Below are 14,649 nucleotides of genomic sequence, written 5' to 3'. Positions count from 1 at the left end.
GACAGATCCGTACATTCAGTAATTGGACAAGTACAGTCTTACCGACGGCTGCACCGATTTGGTAGCTTTACTCCATAGCCCGTATGTTACCTAGGATTGTTCTAGTCCGGTTAGTTCTATCTGCAATTCAGAAAACCCGCAAGTGACCGAGCGGGAGGTCTCATTCTACATCCGCTCACTTTTGCCTGAAAGCTGAAGTTCTCGTGTCAGTAGGAGGCATTACAGCCTATCTGTTACTTTATTTCAACCGGGATGTTCTCAGTTCAATGAATGTTTCCCGTAGGACACATCACTTGATCAGAGCTAACTAAATCAGGTGATGTCCAGAGGATCAGTTTAACAGCCCGAAGGTTGAACAGCTGCTGAATGTATCCACATTCAACCAGTTAGTAATTGCTACATTTAGATGTTACTTCATACAAATTGATGAGGTCTCAATACCAGCTTCAGTCTGTACGATAGCCCATGTTTGATTTGGGTGAGATATTGAAAGTAGCAAATGAAATCCGTTGATTTTAACTATAGGCAGGAGTCATGCGGTAAAAAACACCCGATTAGCTTAAGGTTCCCCACAATGGTTCTTGCCATTGGATCTGTCGCGTACTATTGACATTTCTTCTCCGAACATAAGGAACGGGAAGTCGCGTCATTCGCGGAGCTCCTTAGAAGAGGACATGCATATCAGTCAAACTTTTCCGAAATTTGTTGGGCCGTATTTTCAACACCAAACAGATTTTAAAGCCGAGCAGAAGCCAGTATAACTGAGATAATGCATGCCTTCCACTTTAACGTTGCATTTGGGATGGTTGTGTTCCTGTCGCTAGAAAGAATGTCAAACCGCCTCCAAAAAGTGTATCTTCTTGGTCTCATAGCTCTCAATCGGCTTCTTGTTCTCAGTGTTTTCATCCGAGGCATTCTGGGACGAATGTTGGCTGATTCGAAATTCCGTGAACTGATCTCACTGCCCCTAAGCACATCCGTTCTACAAGGGTTGACGCGGTCGGGATATTATACCGTGGGAGAAGTTTCTGGCGCGACTCCTGAGAAGCTGGCATCTAGTAAGCCTACCGCACGTGTGTTGAGTTTTATTTTACTGACAATATTAGGCGATATTCCGATAAGTTCATATTTCTGTCGTGCGTGTGGTGATGTCTCAGCTACATGAAGCAGGCTTTAAATGTTTGATAAAACGCTTTTCAAATGTACCTTTACACCTCCGGTGAAGATGCGCATGTCTTAGATGAACACTGCTCATTGTGCGTAACCGGTGGAGACCTTACGCCTCTCGAGAAATACACTCATTTGCAAATCAATTTGGTTTTCACAAGAGACTCAACTGAATCTCTCGTTTATGATATTCTACAACTGAATGTGCTGCACACAGGCCGCCTCATGATTCAGTTGACACGATATTCGAGATATCGCAGTATATTTTCATAAAGGAAACTATTCACAAGGTTGCCGAAAACTCTTCGACGGCCCACGACCGTTTTCGCCTTCCTTGGGGCTCATCAGGTAGACGCAGTCCCCGAGTTTCCGTCAACCTTATATTCTGCTTAAACCCGAATTGTACTGTTTTCGAGAAATACACTCATTTGTAAATCGATTTGGTTATAAGTTATTCCGCTGCGATATTTCCCCTTTTGGAGCAAGTCTACTCGTGGGATAATTAGAAAGTGCCTCCTGCTTTTTTTTCGGGATTTTTTCCCTAACGGAAAAACAATTTACTGGAGCAACTTCTTTGCTGCGAAAATTTTTTCCTAGATACTAGTGTCTCTTTTTAGGGTGATTGGTGTTCCTCAGTGTTGAAATATATAGTAGCTTGAATGGACTAGAATGGCCACTTATATGCGACGGTCACTTGTATCCCTATGCCTGCTACGTTTTGCCTCCCTAAATCGAGTTTCTGGTCCATGTCCTCAGCTACATTCGTCTAACTCAGTTTGCCCACGAAAGTTGTTAGGGTTGTGTGAAATGGTATTTTAGATTAGTCCGTCAGTTTCACACTAACGAAAGAGTCGGGTCCCTGAGACCTAAACGAGCAATAAAACTCTGTCATTTCACCGTAGTCCACTGAACTCTAAGTGACGTATTATCCGTTCGCCAAAGACTCAAACTGGTTCATCGTTCTATGTAATCCAGCGGCGAATATTTTGTTCACCAGCATCAAGTTCCACTTTTGCCCATTCTTTTGTTGACTAGTGTAATGTATGTGAGCTCTACTGTACCAATGCTTTGTTTTCCCTTGGATTGGTTTGGAAATCGATATCCGCATTGTTGTGCTGGCTCGAATGACGATTACGCGGTGCTGTTTTTGCGCTAGTTGAAATGGGTCCTTACCATTCTCCACCAACCATATGGATAGTAAAAATGGAGTACCATACTCCAATAAGGCGAATTGAATGCGTACACCATGTGTGACCGATTCGAACCGCCTGGACATTGCTAACGTGCCATGGTCATTTTGGCTAAAACGGACTCACTAGAAGAAAGTGATTAAGCGTATCAGTTTCGGAAAACAATGGATTCCTACACTATTCGTCGAGCGTAGTCCTTCCTCTCCCTTAGTGGCACAGTTTTCGGCTCATGCAGGCATTCGATCACTCACTCTGGTATACAATGCATTGGTTTGAGGGGTTAAACGTTCAAAGTCCCTTGTGCAACCAGTAGACGAGACCATCGCGGCACCGCAGCTATGTGAAATGTCGAATAACCAATGTTGTTCGACCTAAAGCTATCACCTTGTCCTGGTAGTCGGGCTTCGTTGGTGCAATGATCACGTGGGCTACGCTAACTGGAACTCAGTTCCTTACCAACAAGCCCAACAGTGATCGACTCGAGGAAGAACAACGAGCCCCTGTATTGCGAGAGTTAGTATTAAGAGGCGATCTGGGGGTAAAGTCATACTGTTCTCTGCGATAGGAGTATGAAGTCTGCAAGGTCTTTCTCTCTTGAGACTTTCCACGCGATTCATGGAAAAAAACAATGCTGCGGAGGTTGAATGGAGGCGAGTTAAAGAAACCATGCTGCCAGTTTTGAGAACTCTGTCCAAGCTATCCGACTCAACCTAATGAACACTGGATATCGTCGAGATCAACAGGTTTTATGACTGCCAGAAATGCCATACCAACAACTAGTGTCTGTGATGGCATACGCGGATCCCTCAAGCACCGGATAATCAAGAGTTTGAATAATAACAGAGTGCAGGTAGATTTCGAACATCAAGGAGGTGGAGTAGGCTTCCACTGCAGCCAACAGATGGGCCCTAGTTAAGATCATTCGATCAACCGGCTAAAAGAAGATCGGTGTCAGCGGCGTGGTAGGTAAATTGGTTTACCGGGGCACGTGGATCAGTTCGTGTAGACTTCATGAAGATAAGATTACTTCTCAAATTGGGAAGGCCAGGGCAGCTTTTGCAAACCTCCGACACCTGTGACCCTGATGTGACGTCAGTTTATCTGTCAGTGACAGTTTACACTGCGCCAGTGTGATTCGTACTGTTTTATGGATCAGAAACTTGGTCTCTACACGCAGTGGACATACGAAAATTGCCAGTGTGTGACCGTCGGTGTATCCGAAGAATCGGTCGGATCTGGTGGGAAGATCGGGTTAGAAATGCTGAGGTACGCCAGATGGTTTTAGGTGAAAGAAGTTCTCTCCCGATAGTTGAATTACTCACGATACATAAGTTACGCAGATTTGGACATGTAATCAGCATGTCCGAATACTCTGCCTCGCAGAGCTCTTTTTGTCCAGCCCTATGATGAGTGGAAGTAATCGGGAGGTTGACAGCGTATGATCTGGCAACAATGTATGGAAAAAGCAACCAGTAAGCTTTGTCGGGTCAGCAACTGCCGCCTCTCTGGCTGGGGACTCAGGGACTCAACTCCCCAATGGTTAATGGCACTGTCGGAAATAGCCCAATCGCGAAGTCCTTGTCGCTCATGCATCAAAGCTGTCGCCCTCAGTGCGTGGCTACTCAGCTCTTGAACTAATTAAACATTCTATCGCCTCCAATGATTGACTGCATTTCTCCCTCCAACTTTCCAATGTTTGAAGCTGTAGCAACCGGAACAAATGTACTCTCGGTACATTTTATATCTGCGAAATTGAATTGATTGATTGAAAGGTGTTGGATTGCAAGCAAGAGTTGGCGCGCAGAACATCATCCGATTTTCTCATACTCTTCCCTAAAAGCTCGCATAGGTCACGTACTACTGGTGTTCACAGGAAATTTGAGAGCACATTCAAACGGTGACTTCAAACAAAATCAGCTTAGGTAACTCAACATTTTTAGGACTGAGACGTACCTGAAGGAGCTTCACCACGTCAAACCGTTTTTAAAACGCAAATGCCAGGTGGTCGTATCATATCAATACCTCGCGAGCGAAGACAGCCAGCTATCCACCGTTTGAAATATTTTACACAAAGGTTTTAAGCTACTCGTGAGTAGGTAAGTGTCTATCCATTTCAACGTATACGATCTGTGGGAGCTAAGCGCCAGCGGCCTAAATGTACCTTCGTTCCCATCTAATAATTCAACACCCATATGGCCTCAAACGTATGTTTCCACCATCGTTTCATGTTAGCAACATATCTGCAAGATCAGGTTCTCACTTTCATCTATGGCTTCCATGTTTGCCCTTTCCCTCCTATTTGTTCCCTGGTGTTGCAGGTTCCATATGCGTTTACGTTTGTTTTTCTTTCTTGTTGACAAAACTGTTCTCTGAAAGCAGTATGTAAACTCCTTGATACGATAATTTCGAGATTAACGGAAACTTTTCCAGGAAAGACACTTCGTTATCTTTAAAATCGGTCTAATTAAGCCATTAGGTTGCCTCTGTGCCAGAGAATACCATACATAGATGTTTGATTTAGTCTCACATTAACGGGTTCTCACTTTGCAAATGAATGTTAACCTGTATAGCTTCATGCACTTGTTATCATATCCCCAAGGAAAACGGACACTTCGTGGAGCATATTCTTCTGTTCGTCGTTTGTCGAAACACATCAAAATAGGATTGAAGAATCCCATTATCCTTTTGAATGTCTTCTGCGTCTGAAGGTTTACTATTGATGAAGGATCACTATATTTTGTTCGCAGTACTTACGTTGAATTCGTTCCTGTATGGTTCTATGTGGTCAGGGGAGAAACCTTTTTGCAGGCTTTACGTTTCGTGGAATTTTCACTCACCTTTACTGAACAAAAGCTTGGTACATGACTTCGTTGACATCCGAGGCAGTCATTCACTGTTAGATTTCCACTGAAAGTTCCTCAGGCACAAACCGGGACGGTTTGTAGTAGCTTCTTAATAATGACAATCGGTAACTCTTGGTCAAATACGGTTGAGTTGAGTTTAGAAGGAACTCAATTAATGCTAGGTGCATGGGGCTGACACAGCCCACACAACATTCCGATCATCCAGTAAAATGATTAAAACTGCTGAAAGCGCACACCACTTACTCTTCTGGAGAAAATAATATAGCCACTTGATAAGTTTTCAAGGTAACATTTTTGGTCTGGACGAATGCTGGTTACAAATGAATGCCTTACAACTTTTTTTCGATCCACGTGAGTTGATTGTAATGGGTTCCCACTCCACACAGCAAGCCACCGGCTTTTCTTCCTAGCCGGGTTTAGCCAATAGATATTGGTCTCACCTCCGTATATAACCTTTTTCGGTCACTGAGATACACAAATGCTCGCATCAGATTTTGTTATTCTGAATGTCCCGTAAAGTCCTGTGATTTTTGTTAACCACACTCCCTATTTTAGCATGCGGTATTGATCTGGACGCTGCTAGAGATGCACTTCATGTGATTCATCGGTATCAGGACCTGACGAATTTCCAAGAGCCCGGCATCCCATCATTTCTTCGTGATATTCCAACAGCATACGAATTACTAAACGCATTCGCTTCTCCTCAAGGCACCACAGCGATCCCAGATGTTATCGTGAGCATGTGCCTCAGGTACATTTTTTTCCAATACTAAACACAAGTAGTGGGAACACAAGTCCTCTTCATGGTTTTTCGAGGTACTCACCTGGAACCCAGCTGAATCTCTCGGTTTTGATGTTTCCAGCCAACTGAATGTGCTGCACCAGGCCGCCTCATGTTTCAGTCGCTACGATATTCGAGATGTCGCGATACATATATATTTTCGTAATGCACTACTCATAAGGTTGCTGAAAACTCCTCGCAGCCCACGACCCGTTTCGCCCTTCTTGGGGATCGTCAGGTAGGCGCAATCCCCGAGTTCCCGTCAACCTTATGTTCCACTTGAAACCAAACTGCATGGAATTAGCGAAGTACAGTCATTTGCAAACTAATTTGGTTTTTCGAGGTACTCACCTGGAACCCAGCTGAATCTCTCGGTTTTGATGTTTCCTCTCTATCTTCTCGTCAGCTCTCAAAGCATCTAGGTAATTCAAACACTGCATGGCAAGGCCACCATTTATACAGGCAATCAAGATAAAGGCAAAAGACGCGCTAATCATATCAGAAAGCTAGGACTTTACGGGCCGGTCTTCGAGGCGGGTGCTCGCTTAAGATAAAGGCCACTGCAAGCTAAGAGCGCGAACGAAATGTCCCTTAGCACCTAGTATGGGTTATACGCACGAACAGATTAGGCTTGTCTAGACAGTGAACCTGAGTTGCCTTCGGTGGATTGATTGATATTTTGTAGTCGAATCCAACTGCAGCTCCAGAATTAATCACTTAGCCTGCATCGACTGGATGCGTGAGCACAGCAGTTGTAGCAATGCGTTAACTGGGTTTGTAGGTATCATCCTTTTACGCAGACCACTGCATGGTTTAGCAATTTACGCTCCGAATGGTTGATGTGATCGTAGTCACAGTTGACCAGGACCCATGTTGACCCACTTAGAACGTGTGCTAGAGATTCCTGCATATGCGCTTTGTGAGGAGGTCTAAGTCCCTTATGAAGGACAGCCTCTTAGATGTGGATCTCCACTCTATCGTTGTTAACTGCTGTTGCAGAGTTTCATCCTTCATGTTTCTCCAAGTTAATCGCTCCGGGAAGTCATATCCTACCTAAACTAATTGTTTTCTTGACCCTCACCTTTCTTTTTGTACGCCAGCTTTGATGAAATGCTCGGCGGTGGCTTCCCGACTGGAAGACTGACAGAATTATGTGGTGAGCCTGGCGTTGGGAAAACGCAATTTTGGTAGGTCATCTCTATGTGGTATGTGTTTAACACCATATTTTTGGGAGATCACCTTGTGCAACAGATTCCAGCTGTGAGTAATAACCTGTCATTGTGTATTTATACATATATACACATCACGTTTAGGTCAGCTGATGGTTACCAACAGGCCTTGAAAACTGTCTGTCAGTCCTGATCCTTCGGATTTACACCGGATTCACAGGTACATAGTGCATTTGGCCCCGCATTTGCCGCTTGTGCTACCATAAACACACGCAAGCGTCCAGTGGTGTCGCTTCACCATGTCAATAACGTCATCCACCACCAATCGATAACGAACTTATTCCTAAGAAATGAAGATGGTGTTTTCCAAACAGCAGTGATCGGGAACGATCGACCGATTATTGTCTTCTACGTGCATTTCACAACCATAAGGCAGGACAGCGCGTACAGGAGAGTTGTATACAAGCTCTCGAATAGCTCAGCCGATGTTTCGGTGTCGTTCAAGGTGTTGCAGGTTGATAAATGTTACTCGAGCTTTGCTGATTCGATAGGTATTCCATCCTTGATGCCAATTGCGCCGATGCATCCGTCCATATGTTTTCGCCAGATTGGGTATGACCTCGCTTGGGGCGAGAGCGAGTGTTTGTTTCGAAGAACTTGATGCCGTCCTTTTGCGTCTGATTATCAATCCTAATCGCCGACTTCTTGGAGCTTACTCCGAGCGATTTGGACAGGAAAGGACGATACTAACGCCGCGTCTTCAACCGAACACAAGAAGTGTCATGCGGCCCGCTCCTAGCCGCATCAACAGCGCCTGAACTTTTCGGAATCTATTTCACACTCGTTTGCTGGGCCATACATACACTTCGCAGTTCCTTTCATTCTGAGGGAGAAATGCTTCTTCCTCATTGTTTAACAGATTTATATCACCATAAGTTTGTTACCAGCTATCAGGATAAATGAATTGTATGTTTGCAACCTGCAAGGCGAGACGGTCTACTACTAACCCCGTTATCGCATCAGCCGGTTTACCTAAGATATTCTTTTGCTCGGGAGACAACTCAGCGAAGGTCACAAGACACCCAAAAAGATGATAATCTGTTTTTCGGCAGTACTGTTGCTTTCTAAGACAACCAGCAGTTACTTGCATCCTTCCGCATCAAATTCCACTTAAAATCTCGGTTGATTCGTGACTTTGGAACTATGCTTTGCTATTTATATTTCACAATGTAGAACTCAGCGTCTGTTTTGTGATCTTTGACCAGTTGTTTTCATAAATGTACGTTCTATTCTATATTAGCGCACTGTCCAAAGCGGCCAAATTGTTACAGAATGCCACCCTCTTCAGTAGCCAATTAAATTCCAGTCGCAGTTTCCAGTTCGGACGGTCTGCTCTGAGGGTTTGATGCGATGGAACTACGCGCGGATATTTTCCTGATCAGTGTACATCTGCAACCCGTTGTAGTGGTCACGGCACAATCCATAGGTCTTTTTAAAGTACCAGTTGGACTTAGTTGCATCCTACGGATCAGGACAGAGAAGCATGTGAGCTACACTTGTAGGAAGGTACGTGCGACTTGATCAACCAACGATTATTTCATGCTCATACCCACACCGCCGTAGCTGATAACGCCCCCTTTCAACAAACTTCGTTCGGTTAAATTACTCTGACGAATGCTGCTCACGTGTTGTGTAACAAAGAGACTCCCTGCTTTTCAACCATTGAAAGAAAAATTTAGTGTTTCTAAATGCTACCCAATACTTTATTTTGTGTACTACTGCAGAACCAGAGATCTGGCGGAAATGCGTCGGGAACGCGAACTAATGAAAAAAATTGCAGGGTAGCCCTGCAGTTGTACTACTGTGTATACAATATGTCCACATTTTCTATCACTGATATGTCACAATGTATCAAGAATATTTTTAATCTCGGAGTACATAACTACTCGCTTCCGTTTTGAGCAGTCAGTACCTAGCTCTATACGTCTATTCTTACATCGTTCATACTGTTTTATAACGTATGCCGTATGCACTACTTCGCCTGTTTAGGGACCATCTTGGGAAATGCACCTCCATTGATGCGGCCGTCAGTCAGAATACATCTTTCCCACTTCGGAAATTGCATCATTTGTGTGGCACGAATGACTTGCTTATGTTTTGAGGGTGCAAAAAAACTGGACGCCCTACCGAATTCATAGTATACTACTCCACTTTCTCCTTGCATGTAAGCCTACCTATATTCTCACACTTCCGAGTTTCAGTCGTCTTTGTGGCTCCGCATAAGATGCGTTTTTCCTGAGGAATAATTGCGGCAAGCTGCCTTTGTGACTTGGCCGATAGGACTTTTTCCATGCAAGTGTGCTTCAGATCATGGGAGCTAAAATTTGGTTGCGTTGAGGAAGTCTTTCCTCCAACTTTTTCACCACTTGGTATATAGCAATCTAGCTCTCGTTACATTGATTTTTTGGAGCAAATGCTCTACTGCATTCCTCTTTGAGCACAAGGCATTTTCTGACATGTTATGGATGTCTGGAAGGTTCTCTCATCCGTCCAACGGATATAGTTTGGTGATCAGTTTCGGTGAGACATCTAGTACGCATAATGCAGGTCGATGAAACTCATGAGATATCAGAAAATTCACCCGTTCATACTGTGAATTAAAGCTGTAAATGGTGGGCTGTTTTTTTTACTGGTTGAGTTCTCCAGTTTGTTGCCGTTTGGCGATTCCCTCATGGTGTGGCACCTTGCATTATATTTGTCCGTTTTTTCAGTATTCAAACCTGTCTTACAGTACAACTACCTCGGTGGTTTGGTGGCCTGGAAGGAGAGGCTGTCTTTATCGATTCCGAAGGAAATTTCGTACCCCGAAGAGCAAAACAGATGGCCGAATCCCTGGTTGCCCATTGTCGACGACATGTGAAGCTTGATGGTTGGTTCATTCTCTATTTGAACTTCTAATTGTATTTGGCTATCTGGTCACTATGTTTCCTCACTAGCTGAGATAATCTCAAAAGTGGTTGATGGTGCAACCGTTTGTTGGAACGCAAGTCTTATCGCTCCCTCTTTTGAGGTTGTTATTACCATTGGAAGTGTGTTAATCATCCACTGAGGGGTTCCGCCCGTTCACCGTATTCCACGAGATTGCCGCTACTGTCGCATTTATGACGGGTGAATGCCTTCATAACTTTTTCCAGATGCGTGGACTTGTCCAGGGAAGATTACTATTGAAGAATGATTCGCCTGTTCTTGGTCGCTGGGGTATGGGAAAACACTTGGCTGCAAAGTGAAGTACATAAAGTTGAGCTAACCCGCTCGACTGTTTCTTCATTTGGAACCCAAACGCTTACAAACCAACTGACAAGCTCAGTCAACAGATCCATTGCTATCGGTTCAGCAGATACTAAACTNCAGCAGATCAGATACTAAACTCACCCGAGCGTCCATTATTCAGATATATTGCCAATGACGCCTGCTACCGCGTGAAAAATCATAAATGGTGTGGTTTAGACACGACTCAACACACTTGTTTCGGCCTCCCCCAGGTCTGTCGATGATACTCAGTTTTTCAGTATAGTCTCCGAGTAACGGCTTTCACGTTAATTACCATACTGCATTGCATTCCACCACTTACTACCAGTCAGGGGTCCGTGCATAATGTAGAGTCCACTCTGAATCTCATCCTATTTAGTCATCTATCGTGCTTTTTGTTCCAATACCAACACAAACGTAGTGGTGTTCTGTTTATCTGATGATCGCCACATAAGACTTAGAGTTCAGTGCAATCCATCGTCGAAGTATTTTATCCAAATCACAATCCTGATGATTTTCTCTTCTCTTCATTTCACTTCTACATATCACCTTCCCTACAGGGGATGACGAACCAGTAACGGAGGAATTCCGTAATCATTATTGCCCCAACGTGGATGGCTTACTGTCCGGAATTCATTACATTCGTGTGACTGATCATTTACAACTCTTGGCCACATGTAAACGACTTCATCAGTTTTGCGAACAACATCCTAAAGTAAGCCTCCGGTCACCCGAGAAAAATACTAAATCTGTCTTTGCATCGGTGCAAAACAGTCTCGCTTGATTGTGTAACGAGAAATTTTGAGAAAGATGTCGTACATCGGAGGCATTGCCATTCTAGGTCAACTGATATGGTTTGTTATGAACTGCCCAGGTAGGCGACCTTTCCTCGGACAGGTTCCATTTGCTGGACCAATCTAGGCAGTCTTCCCGACGAAGCAATGCCCGGTTGTCTCGTGCGGGTTGGCTATGGGTCGCCGGATTCGTACCGTTCGCATCCACACTGCTCTCGTTTGTACGGTCCTACGGCTGTCCCAATACAACCCTTCTGGTAGTTCACACTGTTATCAGGGAGCAATGGACTCGATTATCTCTCTCATTAGAGCCGATCAACACTTTCCATCCTTGGCTGTGCCGGAATTGAACTCCGGACACTTGGAATATGAGATGAGAGTCGTAAAACTACTCCACCAGCCCACCTTGTACGCACTTGAATTGTCAGGCCCGGGTAGCCAAACTTTCTCAAACACAAACAAGGCAATCGGCTTGTCCAAAGTTCCAAATGATGACCCAGTAACTGCCCTGGTTGTGCCCGTCAGTACTTCTCAGTCGGGTAGCGCCAGTAACATTGTAAACCTATTTTTTCTCATTGAAACCGCTTGTAGAGCTCACTCCAAACACAGACAGCTTAGACACCATTCTGGGAAAACAAAACAAATAAGCATTGAATAACATGTTTCAGTGATCACATTTCTCTCTGCCGATATCTATTCTACGCGCACAATCATATCCCCTGGTTCCCCTAGTTCAAGAGCACTCAGTGCCTGTTCATTGTATGGGCTGCATTTTCGGAGTGAACGGGCGGTGCTACCCTTGATATCGCTTGTACATGAGTTGCATACACATGTTTGCATGAGATGTGGATTGTAGTTCCACTTCTACACTCTCCGCTGTACATGGGCATATCGAAATAATCTTTTGGTCTGTCTCGAGAGGCAGTTCATATTCGTGTTTGCAGCAAATACGCAAACTAGAACAATCGTTTTTGTTGTCTTTGTATTGTGTTTTGTTAGGACTAATCCTCTGTAAACTACACAATTACAGTTGAGCCGGATCTGGTTTAATTCAGCTAGAGGGGCGGGGAATTGGAAAGTACTTGTTAGACTGCTCCGATTTTCCATCAGAGCTGTACCTAAAAAAACTATGAAACGATGCAGAGAACGAGGATTTCCAAAGTACGGTTTCTGTAAACAGCTGAGACTCAGCGGTTGGGCGCGCCTTTTGTGTATCTATTAACAGACGTAGACACATGGCTATTCGTACGTGAGATCGGGTAGCCATGATTACCGTTTGACATTCGTTTGGCTGTCGTTAAGGTGAGGCCGGATGATGTAAGAGGATAAAATTTGAGTAGCTCTAAGTTCGTGTTATTTTGTTACTTTGATTACTTGCATTAAGAACTGCTCTGAACTGGCTTTGCTTTGGAGGATGAAAATGCTTCCCTACTTCAATTCCTCATTCGCATGGATCTGGAGGATACAGTACATGTCGTCCGTAGAATTCCACTTGTCGGACAACCAAGTTTCTGTTTTCCTAGAAGGTAAGATGTGTTTTACTCGGTTGAATGAGGAATAGGGGTCGCTTAACACTGTTTCAACTTACTAGATGACTAATAGAACGCGGGTATCGAACGTATGAAATACTTCGTGGAAACCCAGTGAGCCACAGTATGAACAGGAGAACAATCATGCTTTGCGGTTCGTTTACTGTTTTCTAACCAAGATGGAATGATCACTACGCAGGGGTTTATGACATTTCTCTCTGCTGTGTAATATACCGCTGATAGATCCAGATATTGGGAACATTACAATCCATCGTTTCTTTTCCGGCGAAATTCCGGAATAAGTGGATTTTTCGAAGCTTAGTGATTCGTGAATCCCTTCAGAGGAACCAAATTAATTACACGATGAGCGCAAACTGAGCAGCTGAACCCTTATTGCCACAGTAGCGCATGAAATAAGGCTAGGCGAATTCATAAAAACCGCTCGGCTGCAACCCCTTTTCGATGCCTAGCTGCCATGCCACCCGAAGGAAGTGCGAGCGCTCAGATAACGCCACTTCTTGCAAGCTTAGATAAGGACCCTCGGGACGCAGAGTTCGGGTTCGAACCGCGGATCCTCCTGTCTGTAAGTTTGCGACTTAAACACTAAGCTAGCTAGCTTATTTGGTAGGGAGATATTTCTTCCAGACCAAAGCCAGTTTCAGACAAACACCACCGATGTCCCCGAGTTTTAATCTTCACACGAGGAATGTAGTGTAAGAAAGTGTAAGAATTCAGATACCTGAATTAATTGCCCTAAAGAATAAAAACCAACCGACGGCTAATCATCTGGTTTTGTGGCATCTTTTATAAGGTCACCCTTACTTTCTCGAGAGTGACAGTACTGGGTGTGACGTTGACGAATCAGTTTCGTAAACCTACTGTAACCGTTTGAAGAGTAGCCATCTTCTGAGGAAAGGTCTTATAACTCAGTGAACCTATTGCTAGTGTCTAAAAAGTTTATTCAGCCATTTCGTGCGAAATTCCCTAGAATCCCAACTACTTATATGGGCTACAGTAACCTCATCAGATCGGGCTTAAGTTTTCCGGGATAGACTATCGCAGCTGGGTTCCAGGTGAGTCTCTCGAAAAACCAAATTAGTTTGCAAATGAGTGTACTTCGCTAATATCGCAGTGTATGTTTTAGCGCTCCCCAACGTCTCTTTAAAATGTCTATAGGGTTTTTAGAGTATCCGGAACAAATCTTAGATTTTCTCATTGAAATTTTCCAGGCTACCCGTCAAGACCCCTGGCCCTGATGTCCTGAATTATGTGAACTGCTTCCGATTTAATTCTAACTGTTTTGTCTGTGTTGGAGCCATGCTAATAGAGGTCAGCATGACGAAAGGAAACATCTAATGTTCTCTTGAAATGAACCTCGGATAGTGTGCATTCATCAGATTGTTGTTGATGGGTTATACTTTGATAGAATTTTCTCTCATTGCTTATTACTGTCTCTCTTTAAACCACCCAATAAATTATTACATTCAGTCGAAATAGACTCAATCCTTCTTTCTCCTCCGTTTCCGTACCCAGGTGAGGCTCATTGTTGTGGATAGTATTGCGCTGCCCTTTCGGTACGATTTTGACGATATTCCTCAAAGAAATCGTTTGCTTGCTTCTGTAGCACAGCAGCTGCTGTCTGTGGCAACCAACTACAAAGCAGTCGTAAGTCTCCGTTTACCAGTTAATCTTTTTGTATTCATTGGCTACCTGGAGTGCCATACATAGGCAATACATCCTTACTGCCACTAATTGCCTTATTCTCACAAACCGCTGCCTGATAGGTAAGAATTCCAGTTTGTTAGTAATAATTCTATTTGAACAACGTTTCGCTTTTGACACATAA

The 14,649-nt window shown here is 44.0% G+C and overlaps 1 protein-coding gene across 1 annotated transcript in view; it reads left to right on the top strand.

Moving 5' to 3' along the window:
- T265_14187 (hypothetical protein) overlaps window positions 1–14,649 on the top strand; it is a gene marked incomplete at both ends in the record, with an annotated part of 45,409 nt that overhangs the window by 27,958 nt on the left and 2,802 nt on the right. The window contains 5 exons of the mRNA XM_009172416.1: window positions 873–1,058; window positions 5,777–5,972; window positions 7,103–7,189; window positions 9,943–10,100; window positions 11,041–11,195. Coding sequence (XP_009170680.1) covers window positions 873–1,058; window positions 5,777–5,972; window positions 7,103–7,189; window positions 9,943–10,100; window positions 11,041–11,195 — 782 coding nt within the window. The remainder of the gene's footprint in view (window positions 1–872; window positions 1,059–5,776; window positions 5,973–7,102; window positions 7,190–9,942; window positions 10,101–11,040; window positions 11,196–14,649) is intronic.

Source organism: Opisthorchis viverrini, assembly GCF_000715545.1.
Source record: "Opisthorchis viverrini unplaced genomic scaffold opera_v5_153, whole genome shotgun sequence".
NCBI lineage: Eukaryota > Metazoa > Platyhelminthes > Trematoda > Opisthorchiida > Opisthorchiidae > Opisthorchis > Opisthorchis viverrini.
The sequence above is the reverse complement of the archived record's forward strand: the minus strand, read 5'-3'. Positions and strand labels throughout refer to the sequence as shown.